The sequence below is a fragment of the Micropterus salmoides genome, unplaced genomic scaffold (assembly GCF_014851395.1).
Source record: "Micropterus salmoides isolate LMB-PRFRI ecotype aquatic unplaced genomic scaffold, ASM1485139v1 Ms_hic_scaffold_15, whole genome shotgun sequence".
NCBI lineage: Eukaryota > Metazoa > Chordata > Actinopteri > Centrarchiformes > Centrarchidae > Micropterus > Micropterus salmoides.
The window spans coordinates 21,463,395-21,481,982 of NW_024040596.1; the positions used below are offsets into that span (position 1 = coordinate 21,463,395).

General features: G+C 38.6%; 1 protein-coding gene across 1 annotated transcript in view; it reads left to right on the forward strand.

Annotated features, from left to right (window-relative positions):
• usp9 (ubiquitin specific peptidase 9) overlaps positions 1-18,588 on the forward strand; it is a 48,546-nt gene that overhangs the window by 13,830 nt on the left and 16,128 nt on the right. The window contains 18 exon segments of the mRNA XM_038721025.1: positions 369-481; positions 2,447-2,665; positions 4,502-4,617; positions 4,739-4,990; positions 5,129-5,264; positions 5,365-5,517; positions 8,586-8,690; positions 8,795-9,001; positions 9,108-9,244; positions 12,733-12,866; positions 12,993-13,083; positions 13,693-13,806; positions 13,912-14,140; positions 15,312-15,354; positions 15,357-15,406; positions 15,628-15,839; positions 16,694-16,934; positions 17,075-17,224. Coding sequence (XP_038576953.1) covers positions 369-481; positions 2,447-2,665; positions 4,502-4,617; positions 4,739-4,990; positions 5,129-5,264; positions 5,365-5,517; positions 8,586-8,690; positions 8,795-9,001; positions 9,108-9,244; positions 12,733-12,866; positions 12,993-13,083; positions 13,693-13,806; positions 13,912-14,140; positions 15,312-15,354; positions 15,357-15,406; positions 15,628-15,839; positions 16,694-16,934; positions 17,075-17,224 — 2,702 coding nt within the window.

Here is an 18,588-nt window from a genome sequence, read left to right on the forward strand (position 1 = left end):
AGGATCCTGAACTACAAATGATTTTATTTTATTTTAAACAACTTGATATTTGTTAACTGTAAATGAATGCATTAGCTTTTATATTGTATTTAATGTTGAACAGGGTACCTTTTATTTTTTTTAATAAAATATGCATTCTTACCATTTTTAAACTGAAACCTTTATAAATTATCTCTAAGATCTTGTCTTTATGGTCCTTTCTTTAATATTTAGTCTTAAAAAGAACATAACATAACTTAAACATAACTCCCTGGTGTGTGCAGAGACCCGTGTTAAGCTTTGTACCTCCTTCATGCTCTTTCATTTCACTTTGTTGCACATTTTAAATGAAGGATATGGTTTTAAATGAGGGATATCTTTCCTTCCAGGACTGGATGTGAAGTGTGAGGCATGTCAGAGGTTTTTCCGAGATGGTCTGACCATCTCCTTCACAAAGATCCTGACGGACGAGGCAGTCAGTGGCTGGAAGTTTGAGATTCATGTGAGTTTTCATTGTTCTGTATTTCGGTACTTGAAAAACAAGCTTCTGTAAGCAAAGGAATCAATGATAACAGTCCTCCAGAGTTTTTCTAACTCTAACTAAATTCTAATAATCAACCCATGATATATTTTAAAAAATAAGGTTGGTGTATGTAACACATAGCAAAGCCAGATTTTAGAGATAAATCCACACAAGGATTTTGATGTTGCTTTGAGCTCCCACAGAACAAAACTACCAGTTTACATAGGTTCACGGTTTTAAAGAGAAGGGTTCAAAGGTGTTATGAAAGGTTGACAAAAATCTATATTATTGTCAGGTGGTGTGAGTCAACATAGTCACCTCAGCTTTATTTATTTTTTGACATCTTTGCCCTTATCTCATTGGATGCGTGCATCGTTCAGACCTGGGTAGTGCCTGTTAATTGAGTTTCCTGTTTGGTTTTCTCAGAGCTGAGGGAAAGAGGCAACGCCAGCAGTGATCAATGATCTTTTTGTCAGAAGTAGCTGAGGCTGGCTGTGTAATATTAGGGAGATTGATCTCTGGAACCTTTCACGGTTAACCAGTGAGACAGACAAGAATGTAAATGAGCAAAATGTCTTTGTTTCTCCTGTCACCCTCAAAATAATCTCGACTAGTTTGATATTTTATTTAAATATAACCTTATTTGTACATAACACAAGATTAATATTTTTTCATAATCCACAGCTGCTGTAATTATTCTAATTAGTCACTCAAAAAATGTTTTGCAACCGGATTCTGTTTTGGTATACTGTGAGTCGATCCCATATCGATTGCTTCTATCTGGCTCCTTGAGATCTGTGAACCAGTCAGCAGCCATGCAGAAGGGCCAGTGGATTGTCATTTTATTAATGACATGATTAGCAGGCACAGTTTTTATTTGTTTACACAGAAATCTAAAGTTTTCACATCAAATATGTTGATACTGTAAGATGCCAGTAAAGGCAACAAATTGTGAGTCTTATGAGTAAAATGTGAGACTTTACAAGTTAGGTCTGTGGCAGCTGCTTTAGAAAGGATCGCTTGCTTGAAGGGTAGCAAAAGCCATGAATAATATAGTATTTCTTATATTTCCAGGAACATTTTATTAATATAAAGGTGTCAGTTATAACAATCAGTAAAAAGAGCTAATAGCACATAATAATCTGAAGCTTTGACCCACACTGTTTAGTCAGATTCAACTTGCTACTGTAAATTTTTCTTCCATGGAAATGTTTTATGCCATGGTATTACTGTTAAAACATTCAATTTAAATGACTTGTACTGTAACAAATGTCTAAGGAAAATTCAGCAGAGCTTCCATCCTTTCCTAACCTGTTTGTTTTTTTTAACATACTGGGCCTCTGAATTAAACTTTAAGAACTGCAGAAGAGTCCAGGAGACAAAAGGCTAAAATAAGGGAGGAGATGTGAACGTAAGCTGAGTTGATGGTTAATGTGATCTTGCTCACTTGTATTTTAAACACAATGCATACATTTGGTGAAGCTTTATCTTGATGGTATTATGTTCAACATTGCAGCCAAGTCTTCAATTCCACAGCATTCAGCTGTTTAGGTTGGAATTGACTTAATAAAGTTCATTTTATTTGAATCTTTGGTTCTACAGTTCTGTTTATTTGACAAGATTAGCAGGTGACATATTTGCATACTGTTCTGTGGAATGCGTCAGGGGATTCAGTGCAAATTATGTCAAACTGTATAAACCTTCTTGTTGTAATAAGTCAATATACTTGAGCCCACCAAGCATATAGCCCATGTGTGAAAAACACTGTATTTCTGGTACTAAACCAGTGGATCGCAGTATTCCTGAAGGACATTTTCTTTGCCTTGAAATTCTCTTTATCAACCACTCTTTTGCTTACTTCCTCTGTCTCTCGTAGTCTAATGGTTAATATATTACTGTTTTTTTTTGTTGTTGTTGTTTTTTCTTCCCATGATAATGTCACAGAGGTGTATCATCAATAACACACACCGGTTGGTGGAGCTGTGTGTGGCCAAGCTCTCTCAGGACTGGTTTCCTCTACTGGAGCTGCTGGCCATGGCCACCAACCCTCACTGCAAGTTCCACATCTACAATGGCACACGGCCCTCTGAGACTGTTCCCGCTGGGGCACAGCTGGCCGACGACGAGCTCTTTGCCCGACCACCAGACCCTCGCTCTCCTAAGGTGAACCACCGATGATGAAAATTGTACCCATAATATAATGTTTGATGAGGCTAATGGTAGACTATTTCATCCTGGCCAGGTTTGAATTTTTCCTAAAACTGACTTTTTTTCCCATTTTGCATTCTGAATGTCTGCTACACTTTTGACAGTCTAGATGTGTATGACATCACTCAATACATTTATTGTTATTATGTTTAGGCGTGTAAAAAAAATTTAAATCATGTTAGTAGCAACAGGTTTCTTCCTCCAGAGGACAGTCAGCCTGACTTTTTTCATCCTTAACAGAATCCATAGAGTGGCATTTTAGTCTTACCCTGAGGGCCCGTATAAAACGAAGAAAATCCCTCTCTGGAGTAGCCTGATAATGAAAAATATGGAACTCACTGTCCATAAGACACTTAGTGCTTGTGTCAGAAAGCAGATTGTATAAAAGAGAAGGTGGATACACCAGAGAATATGAATTTTACAGTGAAAGAGTGATGAATACAGCGTGGGCACAGAGTCAGTTTGAAAAGTATTGCAGCACCGCTTGTCTGTCTGCCTCTGTTGGCAGGGTGCCCGGGGCTACTTAAGGTTCCACTGTACAACTGTTAAGTCAGATTTTGATACTGACTTGTTTTTGTTTTGTTTTTTTAAAAGTTAAAAATTATTCAGCCATTGTTAAATATTAAACAAGAATGTAAACGTTTTATTCACTTTATTTTATTGGCTAAAAAGAAGCAATTAAATGTCTGGTCAGATAGAGCTGTCTGTCTCTAATACTGTGTCTCTTCCACAATGATTTGGATGTCTTTCTCAAATGACTCGCAAGGAGAAAGTAAGGCAAGGCAAGTTTATTTGTATAGCACATTTCAACAAAAAGGCAATTCAAAGTGCTTTACATAAAACATAAAACATTATAGGGAAATAAATAAAAAAAAGACATTGAAATACAATTTTTAAAAGGGTGAAATAGAAAATTAAAACAGGATAAAATACATTTTAAAAGAGTATAATAGAAAATAAAAGCTGGATAAAACAGGATGGTAGAAGTTACAGTGCTGTGTAAGATATTAATCTACAGCCTTAAATTAGATTTTATTAAAAGCAGTGGTAAAAAAAAGTCTTCAGTCTTGATTTAAAGAACTGAATTTCAGCAGACCTGCCGATTGAAGCTGAGCATTGACTTTTAATCGTTCTTCCTTGGCCCCAAAGAATGACTTCAGTTTTATCTATGTTTAGTTGAAGAAAATTCTGGCACATCCAATGGTTTTGTTCAATACAGTTTCTCAGCGCTTATATGGGATCATAGTCCCCTTTTAACATTGTTGTGTAAATCTGTGTGTCATCTGCATAATAATGGAAACATATTTTGTTGGTTTTCATAATATGAGCCAGTGGAAGCATGTAGATGTTAAACAGAAGAGGCCCCAGAATTGATCCTTGGTGAACTCCACAAGTCATTTTTGTTAGCTCAGAAGTGTGATGATTACCTATAGACTCAAAGTAGTCAAACTAGTTTAGTACTGGGCCAGAAGGTCCCACCAAGTCTCTCTAGTAATATGTTGTGGTTGACCGTGTCAAAAGCAGCACTGAGATCCAATAATACTAAGACTGAAATGGACATAATATTGTGGCAGGGTCTCACGCTCATAGTTGTAAACTTAGTTAAAGGAAATAAAAAAAAGGAAATTTGTATATTTTGTTTTTAATTAATAAAATTTTGAGGGGATTTGTCAGTTATAATCCCAACATGAAATATCTTTTAAGAAATTGAGAATTTGTGAAACCATCTCTTGGTCAACAGATTAAAGGCAACTTCTTTCATGTGTTTTTCTTTGTTTTTTTAATTCACAGGGCTGGTTGGTGGACTTAATAAACAAATTTGGCACGTTAAACGGGTTTCAAATGTTGCACGATCGCTTCATGAGCGGCCAAGCACTGAACGTCCAGATCATCGCTGCACTTATCAAGTGAGGCTGTTATTCAATTAAAATTCACAGTATTCTGCAACATGTAACATTTTATGGGCTAGCAAAGTGCTCTGTGTAATGATTTTGTATTTATTATGATTGTGTTTTCTCTGCGTTACAGGCCTTTTGGCCAGTGTTACGAGTTCCTCACATTGCACACGGTAAAGAAGTACTTCCTTCCAGTCATCGAGATGGTTCCTCAGTTTTTAGAGAATCTCACAGATGAGGAGCTGAAGAAAGAAGCCAAGAATGAAGCCAAAAACGACGCACTGTCCATGATAATCAAGTCTCTGAAAAATCTGGCCTCTCGTGTACCAGGGCAGGAGGAGACCGTTAAGAATTTAGAGATTTTTAGGTTAAAAATGATTCTTAGGTGAGTATTAAAGGTTATGTGTTTATATCAGTTCTTATCACCAAAGTAAGGATTTTGTTCAAATTTGAGTGCAATTATCATACACATTTAGTATGATTTAATGATTTAATTGATTTAACTCTCAATTTTTATCACCAGGTTATTGCAAATTTCTTCTTTTAACGGCAAAATGAATGCACTAAATGAAGTTAACAAGGTGATCTCCAGTGTGTCCTATTACACTCATCGGCATAACCCTGAAGAGGAGGAATGGCTGACTGCAGAGCGCATGGCGGTAAGCCTCCGCTCAGCTCTTAACTTTTGAGCTTTGTGTCAAAGATTTGTCTAAAGGTAAAATCCACTTCTCCCTTCTGTGTGTCCTTATCCTACCATAGGAGTGGATCCAGCAGAACCACATCCTGTCCATTGTGCTGAGGGACAGTTTGCACCAGCCGCAGTACGTAGAGAAACTGGAGAAGATCCTTCGCTTCGTTATCAAAGAGAAAGCTCTTACAATGCAGGATCTGGACAACATCTGGGCTGCACAGGTATACTACTATTCTAATGATTCATTGTTTAGTCTATAAAGTTAAAGTATCCAAAAGACTTTCACATATGTAGACTATTTCTAATGATGTCACACAAAGCAAGCTAAGCCAGCAAATGTTTTTTTTCTGTATTTACATAATGCTACATTACAGAAATAATGTAAATTGTTACTTTACATGATATATTCTAGGTCTGCTGATTATATTGAGTATTTTAGGATCAAAACTGGCAAAATTGTATAAAGCCTTCAATGAATGCAATCTTCTTTAGAATACAACAAGACTGTGCTGCTACTTGACTAATTGTGAAATAACATGACACAACATGAGTTAAGTGCATGATTCTGCCGTTCTGTGATAATAATAATAATAATAATAATCCTTATTTGTAGAGCACTTTTCAAAAACAAGTTACAAAGTGCTTTAACAAGTGTAAAGAATAATACAAGAAAAACAAGATAAGAGCATGAAAAATTAATATAAAATTAGTAAAATACAATAAAATAAAAGGGATAAAATACAGTCAAATAAGATCGGGAAAAGCTCTCCTATAAAAGTATGTTTTAAGAAGGGACTTAAAAGTTCACTGACTCAGCCGACCTGATTTCCTCGGGCAGGCTGTTCCAGAGCCTCGGGGCCCTGACAGCAAACGCTCTGTCCCCTTTAGTTTTCAGTCGAGACTCTGGAACAGACAACAGACCTCTGCCCGAGGATCTCAAGGTACGTGCTGGTGCGTATGGGACTAAAAGGTCAGAAATATAACAAGGCGAGAGGCCATGAGAGCTTTAAAAGTGATCAATAAAATTTTAAAGTCAATTCTAAAACATACTGGGAGCCAGTGTAATGAAGCTAAAATAGGAGTAATGTGGTCATATTTCTTTGTTCTGGTTAAAAGCCTGGCAGCTGAGTTCTGGACAGTCTGGAGTCGATCAATAGATTTTTGGGTTAAACAGGTGAAAAGGCTGTTGCAATAATCCAGGCGTGATGAGACGAAGGCGTGTAAAATGGTCTCGGTGTCCTTAAAAGTTAACATAGATCGAATTTTTGCTATATTTCTAAGTTGATAAAAACATGATTGAACAAGCTTTGTGATGTGCTCAAACCAAACACCAAGGTTCTTTGCCACAGGCTTAATGTGATTTACTAGGGAACCAGCAGATGGCAGTATTTGATTTGCCATCTGCTGAGACCCGATGACCAGGATTTCTGTTTTGTCTGAGTTCAGCTGGAGGAAATTATTTGACATCCATTTTTTAACTTCACAAAGGCAGTTGTTAAGTGAACTCAGCATTCCAGGGTCTGTTGATCTGACGGGCAAGTATTTGTGTGTCATCAGCATAAATATGAAAAGAAATGCCATGTTTATGGATAATATGTCCAAGGGGAAGCAGATACAAGGAAAACAAAATGGATCCTAAGACCGACCCCTGAGGCACACCATATTTAACTGGACAGAATGAGGAGACATAGTTGATTACAGACACGCAAAACTTCCTATTTGACAGGTAGGATAAAAACCATTCTAGGGCAGTACCAGAGATCCCCACCCAGTGCCTCAGTCTGTCTAACATGATGTTGTGATCAATGGTGTCAAAAGCAGCGCTAAGGTCCAGGAGTACCAGGACTGAGCACATGCCTTCATCAGCAGACATTAAAAGGTCATTGGTGACTTTAAGCAGGGCAGTCTCAGTGCTGTGGTACTTCCTAAAACCAGACTGAAACTTTTCAAATATTTTGTTATTTTCCAGTACAGTGAGCAGCTGCTGGACACAATTCTTTCTAGAATCTTTGCAATAAAAGGCAGTTTTGAAATTGGTCTAAAATTATGTGGGAGGGAGGGATCTAAACCAGGTTTCTTTAAAAGTGGGTTCACGCAAGCCGTTTTAAAATAATCAGGGACACAACCAGTAGATAGGGAGCTGTTGAAAACAGAGATAAAATGGGGCCCAACAGAATCTATTACTTTCAGTAAAAACTTAGGTAGGTATTTCATCAAGTGGGCTGGAGGACACTCTCATTTGTGATACTGTTTTTAAAAGCTCAGACAAGTCAATGGGATAAAACTGGTTAAAACTCTCTTGTTGCTGGTGAGGAACCTCTGAGAAAGAGGCAGTGGGGGTAATAGAGGCTCTGATTGACACCACCTTATTGGTAAAATAAGATAAAAACAATTCACAGTCATCATTACTTCCAGCTGAGGCACAAGGAGGGGTTGGGTTTACCAGCTGATCCACAGTCTTAAACAGAAACCTGGGATTGTGTTTATGTGTAGTAATGAGTTCAGAAAAATAGTGTGTTCTCGCATCCTTAACCATGTTATTGTAGTTAATTAATAAATCCTTCAGACTGAGGTAATGGACTTGGAGACTGGATTTTTTCCATCTGCGCTCTGCTTTCCTTTTTAGGCTGTGAATGCTGTCATTTATCCAGGGTTGCTTACTAGCTTTAGACGTAGGCCTAACCTTTAGAGGAGCAGTAATATTTAGTGACGACAAGCAGATATGATTGAAGTGATTGACCAGATTGTTGGTGTTGGAATAAGACAGGTGTTGGCTCTGAAAGAATGCGCAAAAAAATACACTATAGGGACAAATTAGTTTCTTGTAGTTCTAGAGAACGCCAAATTATAATAGCTTGGAGCAATTTTGTTAATATTATGTTTTTCACTGGAATGAGAGTACTTGTTGAGCAACAAACCTTCCAAACAATTGCGTCAGTCACGTTTTTTTGCCAATTGTGTTTTTAGACTGGAAATGATCCTAAGTGGCAGCTTTTCATTCTTCAGGCACAGGGCTTATATCACTTGAGTTTGTGCTACCGACCATGCCAGTACAGGTTGTGCCTGTGCACCTACTGCACAGAGAAAGGAAGTAGTCTGAAGAGGTCAAAATTCCTCGTGTAGTGTATGGGAACAACTTAATTGAGAGATTATGGCTTTTCAGCCTCACTGCGTGCGTGCGCCCGCGCACCCGATGACATCGTCCATCCCGATGTTTCATTGTAGACATTGCCCAACCCTAGTGTCTTGTTACCCCAACAGTCAAGTTGTTGTCTCTGTATATCTGCAGGCTGGTAAGCATGAGGCCATTGTAAAGAATGTCCACGACCTCCTGGCCAAGCTGGCATGGGACTTCTCACCTGAGCAGCTTGATCACCTTTTTGACTGTTTCAAGGTGAGTAAGGGTTGGATATTGTATCAGTCACTCAATCACAGATTATAAAGGAACGTTGGACACTAATGTTCTGTACCTTTTCATTGGAACTTGTTCTTGTGCAGGCAAGCTGGACCAACGCGAGCAAGAAGCAGCGTGAAAAACTGCTGGAACTTATCCGGCGCTTGGCTGAGGATGATAAGGATGGGGTGATGGCCCACAAGGTCCTCAATCTGCTGTGGAACCTGGCACACAGCGATGATGTGCCCGTAGACATCATGGACCAGGCTCTTAGTGCTCACATCAAGATATTGGATTATAGTTGCTCACAGGTACATGTTGGAGTGTTGTTGGTGAATATGTTTAAAGGTGAACCGCAGGCAAAATAACAGAGAAAAGGCTTACTGAACTTATACTGATGATTTTTAATTTTCACAGGATAGAGACACACAGAAGATTCAGTGGATAGATCGCTTCATAGAGGAGCTACGAACCAATGACAAATGGGTGATCCCTGCCCTGAAGCAAATCAGAGAAATCTGTAGTCTCTTTGGAGAAGCCCCTCAAAACCTTAGGTAAGGTCATGGTAAAAATCAATTTTATATTACGGGATCACATACAGGATGCTTCTAATGTTGGCAAGTATGAAGTGTTTATTTGGCATAGTTTTAAAGTACTTTATTCTGAAGTATTTGTTTGTTTTGCACACAATGCATGGACACACGTAAGAAGGGTTAGGGAAGCAACAAGACTCTTAGTTTTCACATATTTGACCAGCTGAACATTCCTGGCATTTTTTTAATCGCACAACAGCTGAGGCATGTCAACTCTTAATTTAGCACCCAAGAGAGCAATTAGCCTAACAGTTTAGTGGCACGTCAATTCAAGATAACATCAGAGTAGTTCATCCCAGTGCATTAAATAACCATCAGTGCTAACAGGGCTGAGCAATACTGACCCTCCCTTCCACTTCTGCCCCATGGCACCTTATTTTGGAAAATATGTGTACGGTAGACAATGGCGCGAGACAACTTTTTTTAAATCTTGTTTAAACTGTACCCTGGATTACATATATGCTGTTTGTCAATTTAAAACATAATTTTGTATGTCAAGAAAGTCTCTCAACATGTTATTGCTTTAATGCTAGCTTACGTTCATTGCTTGGTTGCTACTAGCTTGGTAACTTATGTCAAGTTCCACCACAAATGTGTCTCACCTGGTGTGTTTAATCCAGTGACTCTTGGTCCTTTTTATCCCATCACCTAAACATGTATGTTCTTTGATTTTAGCTTCAGTAGCGTTAGCCTCAGTCATTGAGAGAAACCCTTATAAAGTCACATGCGTGGTCTTTGTAATTGCTAATTTTCCCAGTCTTATATGTCAACAGATTTACGGCAAACTGCGACTTTCTTGACAAACAAAATTATATTTTAAATTGACAAACATATGTAATTCAGGGCACAATTCAAATTGGATCAATTAATTAGTTGCCTCTCTACATTGACTAAATAAGGTCTCATGGTGGTCCACCGGAAGCATAGGGCTCTCTATACACCCACACTTTACTTTTTTTCCTTTTTTTTACTGATGTGAAATATCTGTCAGTAAACCGAAAGCTCTCAACTTCCTCATTTTGACTGTTTCAGTATGTTCTGAAAACATGAGGCCCTTTATCAAGCATCGCATGTATTTGGTGACGCTTTCATTTGGTCAGCATGGTTTAGTAAAGTTAAGCCTAGTTCACACTACACTGTCAGCTCGTGTAGTATGTGACCCCCTGTCACCGATCAGTCACGTAGTGTGAACGCCACAATGACTTCAAGACTCCCGTTACAAGACGGCAAGTTGTGTAGTGTGAACAGCACGGCCATCGGCCAACGCTGAAAGTTGTGTCTGCACGAGCCTTTTAAGGAGCTGCACCTACTTTATTACAGTATAACAAAGCAAACTCTGTAACTGCAGTTGAAATATGTTGATAGACTCAAGTCCAACCTTAATCACTCCAAACTCATATCTAAGCTCCATTACATCCAACCAGTTGAAATGCCTACTTCAGTGTACAGCAGCCTGGCTAATCATCTGTATAGTCTGGTAGCTAGCTTGTCTTGTAAATGTTCATTATATATTGAAGTTAGTCTTTGTTTTTGAATCATAGACCTTTTTCACAGTAGGCATTCTGACCCTTCAGAGTAAGAAAACATTTGCACATTTGTTACTAACAACCTAAACGGCAGCTTTGTTCTTTCCAAATGTCCCAGTAAGCTGTGAGAGGAAGCTGCCATGCACTTTCACCGATGCAGCTCAATAGAATTCAGCCATCATTAGTTTTGTTATCTACACTTGTGCTTTTCTTGTGATATGTCAAAATGTCTTCACTGACAAAAGCCCATTTGCTATATATGCTGAGAAGTGCAGGTTAAGCATAATTCAGAACTTGTTCTGTCACTGAATCATGTTGTAAGGACTTTAGTTGTCAGGTAGAAGTTAAATTCTCACCAGGGTCTACTATGCCAACAAACATCAGCATTAATTTAACATTACCATGCTCAATTTCTGAAATTATTGTAAGATTTATTTGAAGTCAAATTGTTAAGCATTAATAGCAAATTATTTGATTTGAAATAGTGTTTTTTCTAGTCAATGTAGAAAATATGTAGTATACATGCCTGTTGTTTTTCAGAAAGAAAATGCCAATTAACATACAAACGAACTTAGTGGGGTAAGTTGAGTGCTAATTCCAGGGTTCTACCTATTTCTGTTTCACGTCAAGTCTAACTTTCTCTTTGACATGTTTATAATATATACTATGTAAAATATAAATCTGTCATGAATTCGCTTAAGCAACTCTTTCTTGGGTTTCATCTCAAATGACTGATTCCTCATCCAATCACCTGTTCAAAGTCCTGCACATGTGTAGTTCAGTCAAGCAAGTGACAAGATTAAGACAAGATACATTTGACTAAAAGCTAAATTTAGGTCTCTGCGCTTCAAAACCTAAGGTGATTAGGTTTAAGAAACTGAGAATTAGCTCTAAAGAGATCCATAGATCAATAGGATTTAAAGATGTGGTCACAATCATGTAATATAAAATATTATATAATGGAATAGTATTATTTATTGATAACCATTTAACAGTTATTATATTTATTCTTATATAATTAGTTTTATGTCATTTGATTTCATTATTAAGTAATAGAATTAGAAAATTACTTGATTGTTTGTATATATGATAAAACAGATTCAGGTTAGATAAAATCAAGGTGTGGTGTTTATGAGGCATGTCTGATGTGCATAATTTCACTTGGCACTTGGTGGGAGGTTCTGTGCAGTTTCTTAGCATAACACATGTCATAGTGCATACATAGAATTATCCTTTTAATCTAGACAGTTGTGCAACTAAATGAAAGGTCCTTTGAGATGGAGCCCCATTCTTTCTGGTGCCAGCTCCTTTCAGCACAAATCATTCAATGCAAAATATCAGGGGTATTTCATGCCTTGGACCCACGTATTCAAATATATGCTAATAATATTTTCCTGTATTTGATATACATGTAGATATTTTAGTTGAGATATGTAGTACCAGTATAATGTGTTTTGAAAAGTAGTTCTAATCATCATACTCTAGCCACTGCTGATTTTTATTTTTTTATGATAATTTGTTAATTCAAACTGATTTTACTATGTTGCAGATTCCCATATGATTCTTTGTAGTATGGTGGCTATCAAAATTGAATCATGGATTACAGGCTCATTTGGTTCTTGAGTTTAGTTTTCAAGCCAAAAACATTTATGTGGGAAACAAGGCAGGAAATGGCCTTTATTGATATGACTTCTTCTGCTGGTTATTCTATGACACACAAACACACAAATACACCAAGAGCTGCTTTCTTTATGTCCCTGATAGAAAAAAAAAATGAGAAATCAGTCATGCAATGTTTCCTAAATCAGAAATAGTGTTGCTAAAAGTATATAATGTCAGCTTCATTATCACTTTTTAGTCTCTCCTTGCTTCATCACTGAATTTCTGTTTGTCTCCCTTATAATCCCTTTGTTCTCTCTTCAGTCAAACCCAGAGAAGTCCTCATGTATTTTACCGCCATGACTTGATCAACCAGCTGCAGCATAACCACGCTCTGGTCACGCTGGTGGCCGAGAACCTCTCGGCCTACATGGAGACCATGAGGCAGTTCTCCAAAGGTATGTTGTCATGGCCTGAAACGGCACTCTGTTTTAGTCAGACATTTGATTGTCATGGGAACAGCAGTTGGATCAGGGATGTGCACCATCTGCAGTCTGACTGATGAATATGTGTGTCTTTTACAGAAGAACAAGCTGAGTTTGACCCCCAGACAGTCAGGCCAGGGAGCCGCTACAGCCATGTCCAGGAAGTACAGGAACGACTCAACTTCCTGAGGTACAACATTACCTTAAACATCTCGCACTCAAATGCATCATATGAACAAGGGTATTGTAGTTCCCTAATCTCTCATATGTTCACATCAGCTATAATAAATTGCCAATTCATTGCTACTTGATTTATCCAATTACTATCATGCCCATTCAAAGACAAATTTGGTCATTTTTTTAAAAAGTAGCTTCATCAATAGCGGAGAGAATGTTGAAAAAGGTGTAAGCCAGAATATCAGTGTTAGACAATTACAAAAAACAAAAAACAAAAAAACAACAGCTATACCGTTGCATTTGAGCAACAGTTGGCAGTTTCTTCCTAGTTGGTTTTCATCTCTTACGATTTTACATTGTCAAAATTCGAGGTAATATTTATGCATATATACTGTAATGTAGAAAGGAAAATATATAAAATACTGTTTAGCCGCTGAGCCACTCAATTGAAGTGCCTTGTTCAAGTACAACCGTGGGTAATTGGGGAGGAGCAAGTGGGTACCCACATCAGCAATTATGATGCAAGTCTGGGACCAACTACATGACCTTCACAAATCAGGTTTCTCTACCCTTCAGGCAACCAGTGTCCACTATTGATTTTCTTTCTTGTTTTTGGTGGCAGGTTCCTGTTAAAAGATGGCCAGCTGTGGTTGTGTGCCCCTCAGGCCAAGCAGATCTGGAAGTGTCTGGCTGAGAATGCAGTGTTTCTCTGTGACCGAGAGGCCTGCTTCAAATGGTACCGTTTGATTTAATCTCTTCTTGCCTTCGACTTAAAAGAATGAATTCCCTTTGTCGCAAATGTCTGTTTTGAATTCTGTGTTATTTTCCTGCTATTCAATAGGTACTCTAAGTTGATGGGTGATGAGCCAGACCTGGACCCAGACATCAATAAGGACTTCTTTGAGAACAACGTTCTGCAGTTGGACCCATCTCTGCTGACGGAGAATGGCATGAAGTGCTTTGAGAGGTTCTTCAAGGCTGTCAACTGCAGGGAGGGCAAGCTTGTAGCAAAGCGGAGGGCATACATGATGGATGACCTGGAACTCATAGGCTTGGACTACCTCTGGAGGGTGAGGAGATTTGTTGCAACAGGCACACATAAAAAGTTTGTTTATTTGGGAGGTTGGTAGATTGTTGAAAGTGTCTTTCAACAATTTTCTTTTCTTTTTATGCTTGCACGTTTGTTATAGCTTTAAGAAACAAAAATGAAAGCCTTGAAAACTGAAAAGAGATATCTATTTAGTTACCTTGAGCACCGCTTAAATATCTAGAAATATCTAGCACTAACAGACAGATGTCTGATTTTAAGCTTTTAAAATCTGGTTAGATCATTTTTAAGTTCATGTGTATTGCAGAGAGGGAGAGCAGTACTCAATTCAGTCAGCAGAATCCCTTTCTGTCTTCAAAAACTTAATTAAAGAAGTAATATGTCTATATCCCTTGATTTTTCTCTCTTTCTGTCTCAAAGTGTCATTTGTTATGCATTCATATGTTACTTCATATATTTGCAATCCCTGGGGTACATGTGGAAGTTTTGAGGTACTTCTTCTTGAAGGCTCATTTGTACATTGCTTTGGACAACAGTGTCTGTAAAATGAATAAATGTAATTAAATACACTCACACTCTCTGCTCTGAGATACATTTTAAATTGTTGATATAATGGTCCTAACTTGGTTTACATGGGAGCAAAAGATGCTCTGCAGTTTTGTACCTGAGTGTGAGATTTTGCTACTGTTAGCTGTATCTGTAGCGTCATTGGAGCTGGCAGACCGCAACACAGTGCATTCCTCCAGATTCACGCGGTGTTAAAGTAAATGCTTCGTCATATTGGGCTGCTTCCTCCATTGCGTAAAATGTCCTTACTGCAGGTGTTGCATTTTGCCATCAATATCTTTTTCAGTGAAGCTTAGCACAAACCTTTGAGCGTTTGCTGCGTTCTGCCATGGTTTCTTCTCGCGGGTTTTGTTGATTTGTTGACTTGTTGACTTGCGTAACCATATGATGTTAGGACTGTGTAGCAGGTTCTGGCAGTAAGTGCAACTTTTATGGATTGTAAAATGCTCACTGCAGTTCAATCGGGACCCCGACTGAAATATTCAGAAAGTTAGAGGATAAGCAGAATCAAAATGTGTCCTGGAACCTGAAACTGGTTATTGATGAACAACCCTAGCTCTGACTAAGATGGAGAGCCCAGCTTGGAGAAAAATTTGACTTTTTTCCATTTTTGTTTTCTCTTCCAGGTGGTAATTCAAGGAAGTGATGACATCGCCAGCCGAGCCATTGACTGCTGAAAGAGATCTATACCAACCTCGGACCAAAACTACAAGTCAATCAGGTACATGAATGTTCTGTTTTAGTTAAGGTAAAAGTTTAAACTGCTTGTCTTGTTTTTGTTTGTTTTTTTGTTTTTTTTCTATATTTTTCTAGTTCTTATCTCCTTATTGTCAGACTTATCATGTTGTACTGTTTAGAGGTCAATTCAGACCATTTAAAGTCATTTGGTGTAATGACAAGCTACTGGGCTTCATCGTTGTACTTGTTTTGTCTCCCTTTTAGGTTGAAATTCATGAAGATTTCATCCAGTCATGTTTTGACCGTCTGAAGGCATCCTATGACACCCTGTGTGTGTTGGATGGAGACAAAGACAGCATCAACTGCGCCCGTCAGGAGGCTATCCGCATGGTGCGAGTTCTCACTGTGCTCAAAGAGTACATCAATGAGTGTGACAGTGACTACCATGAGGAGAGGACTATACTGCCCATGTCAAGGTACAGTAACAATGACACTGTGCTTCATTTATCATAAATAGATGTAAACATATTACTGTACACGACCTGAACATAGACTGTAAGTCACCAAAGATGCCTTGCTGTATCATGAGTTTCAGATGGTAAAATGACAAAATCAACACCCAACCCAGAAGCTACAGTAAGCTTTTTTAGCTTTTTTTTTATAGGTCACACATAATAATTTATATACCTTAGCTCTCAAAATTTGCTTAAGTGTTGGCCAGCGTAAATGAGGACCTCTTGTTTTCCCCTTTGAGTGTGTAGGCTCCAGAACAAGGCAAGAGTCTGTTTCATGCCATTCATTTCTTGCCATGTTCCACCCAGTGAGTTACAAGCTATATGATTTATATGGCGGCATGTAGGGCTGCAGCTAACGATGATTTTAGTACTCGAAGCTTCTCCAGATTATTTCATTGATTCATTGATGCATCGTTTAAGAAGTACTTCTACACGGTCGTGCTGTTGCGGTAGGGTAGGCCACATAAGTTTTGTTTTACGGTGGACGGACTGTAACATCACAGTTTTTGTTGTTTTCTTTGAGCTTGAAATAATCCCATACATTGGACACTTTCTTCTTCGTCCCTCGCTGTTTTCTCTCTCTTCCTCCACTTTGCAAACAGCTCCATTATAATCACGTCGTGTTCACATAGCGTAGCGCGATGAGCGACAGTAATAAATGTCCGTGCGAAACAGTGCGCTATATAGTTGGATTAAACGAAGCATCGATGCAAAGAATTTGTGTTGATGCTTTTTAGTAATCGATTTAATCGATGAATCGTTTCAGCCCTAGTGGCATATCTTTACTTTACTTCTTTCTTCTATTTCTCTTGCAGAGCTTTCCGTGGGAAGCATATCACATTGATCGTCCGTTTCCCCAACCAGGGGCGTCAGGTAGATGACTTGGATATCTGGTCACACACCAATGACACAATCGGCTCTGTTCGGCGTGGCATCCTAAACAGGATAAAAGCTAATGCTGCACATACCAAGATAGAGCTCTTTATTGGTGGGGAAGTTGTTGATCCAGCTGACGACAGGAAGCTCATTGGACAGCTCAATCTGAAGGACAAAACGGTGAGAATGTTGAAGAATGATGCTGCCTCTTCTACTTTAAGTGATCCTAACCAGTCAAACGCAACACTGGTCGTTGAACTGATTGTTAGTTTTGTCACACATTAGATCAGCATTAACTTACTGTAATCTCTTTTGTGTAGCTGATCACTGCCAAGCTGACCCAGGTGAGTGCCAACATGCCCTCAAGCCCAGACAGCTCCTCTGACTCATCCACTGGCTCTCCAGGTAACCACGGCAACCACTACAGCGATGGGCCCAACCCTGAGGTGGAGAGCTGTCTTCCTGGTGTGGTGAGTTTGTAGCACAGTTACTGTTAAGTGCATAAACTGAGCTATTTCCCCGTTTCCTCCAAACACTTTACTTACGCTATGATAATAAGTTGTTTTGTTTTAATTAAATCAATAATTGATATGTGACAGATGTTGTGTATGATAATGTGATATTTGTTAGCTAGTATTAGTAGACTCTCTATCTCTCTATCTATAGACAGACAGACAGACACAAGGGCTGGGGCTATTCAACGACGTAATCGATTACGTAAATACGTCGACTCGCGTTACGTTAGGGGTGGGAATCTGGATTACAATTCAGAGGGCTGCTATGCGATTATAAAATGATTATTGATGCATTTTGATGCATGATTTTTTTTTTTTTTCTACGATCTCCAAATTAAAATCCAAAAGAAACATCTCCTAATTAGCTTAAAAGGATTTGTTTGCATCCCTAATTTATTTCATTAACCTCAGCTCCATGGTCCCTCATTTCTTTAACAACCAGTTGTCAGACTCCTCTGAAAACTGAAATATAAAGTAAAAATGATCAGGATGTACAGTATGTGTACAGGACAGAGCTGTACACCAGTGTAGTCTAACCTTGTTCCTGACGTTCAACCCTTGACAAGTAGGTAAGTTAGTAATGACATACAGCTGAGCTAATTAATATTACTCTGCTACTAATTTAACTAAAAACAGCCAAAACACGTGCTGTAGAGGAGAGATGTTAGCTAGCGCTAACAGCCTTCACTTTTCCAGCAGTTGGGGAAACAACAGACTTTTATTAAAGGACACACTGTGATCTACATTGCACATTTACTACCAGACAGAAACTTATTGCTAATATTTTTCTCTATCTTTCACTGTCAAGTTCTGTTGCTCGCTCTCTCTCATTTGCTAGGCCACACACAGGATATGCAGCTAAGCGTTGAGTGTCACCATGCTCACACAATGTGCGAGTTAAAATCATTATGCATTGATATTAATGATTATTCTGCTATGTGCGCGCCACAGACCGCTGCACTTCTGCGAGTTCCACCTGTTGCGTTCGGTTAACATTTAAATAATCGAATTTATGACATTTGTTAGTTGAATCAAAATCTTTCAAGTCTGCATCACGATGCATCTAAGAATCAAATTTTTTTTTACAATACATTATGTGTGTCGAAGCATCGTTGCATCCGGTGTTAGCAGGGATTCCCCCGGACAAGCTCAAGCTACAAGAACGCGCCTTCGACCGTCTAAAGTCTGGGAGCATTTTAGACAGACACTCAATAACGTGCTGCTTCATGAGCTCTGTGAATTGTAAATAGCTTCACTGCAGCACTACTGCTGTCCACGAATCCTTTCAGTTGTGTGTGTGTTTGTTTTTTTTTTTGGGC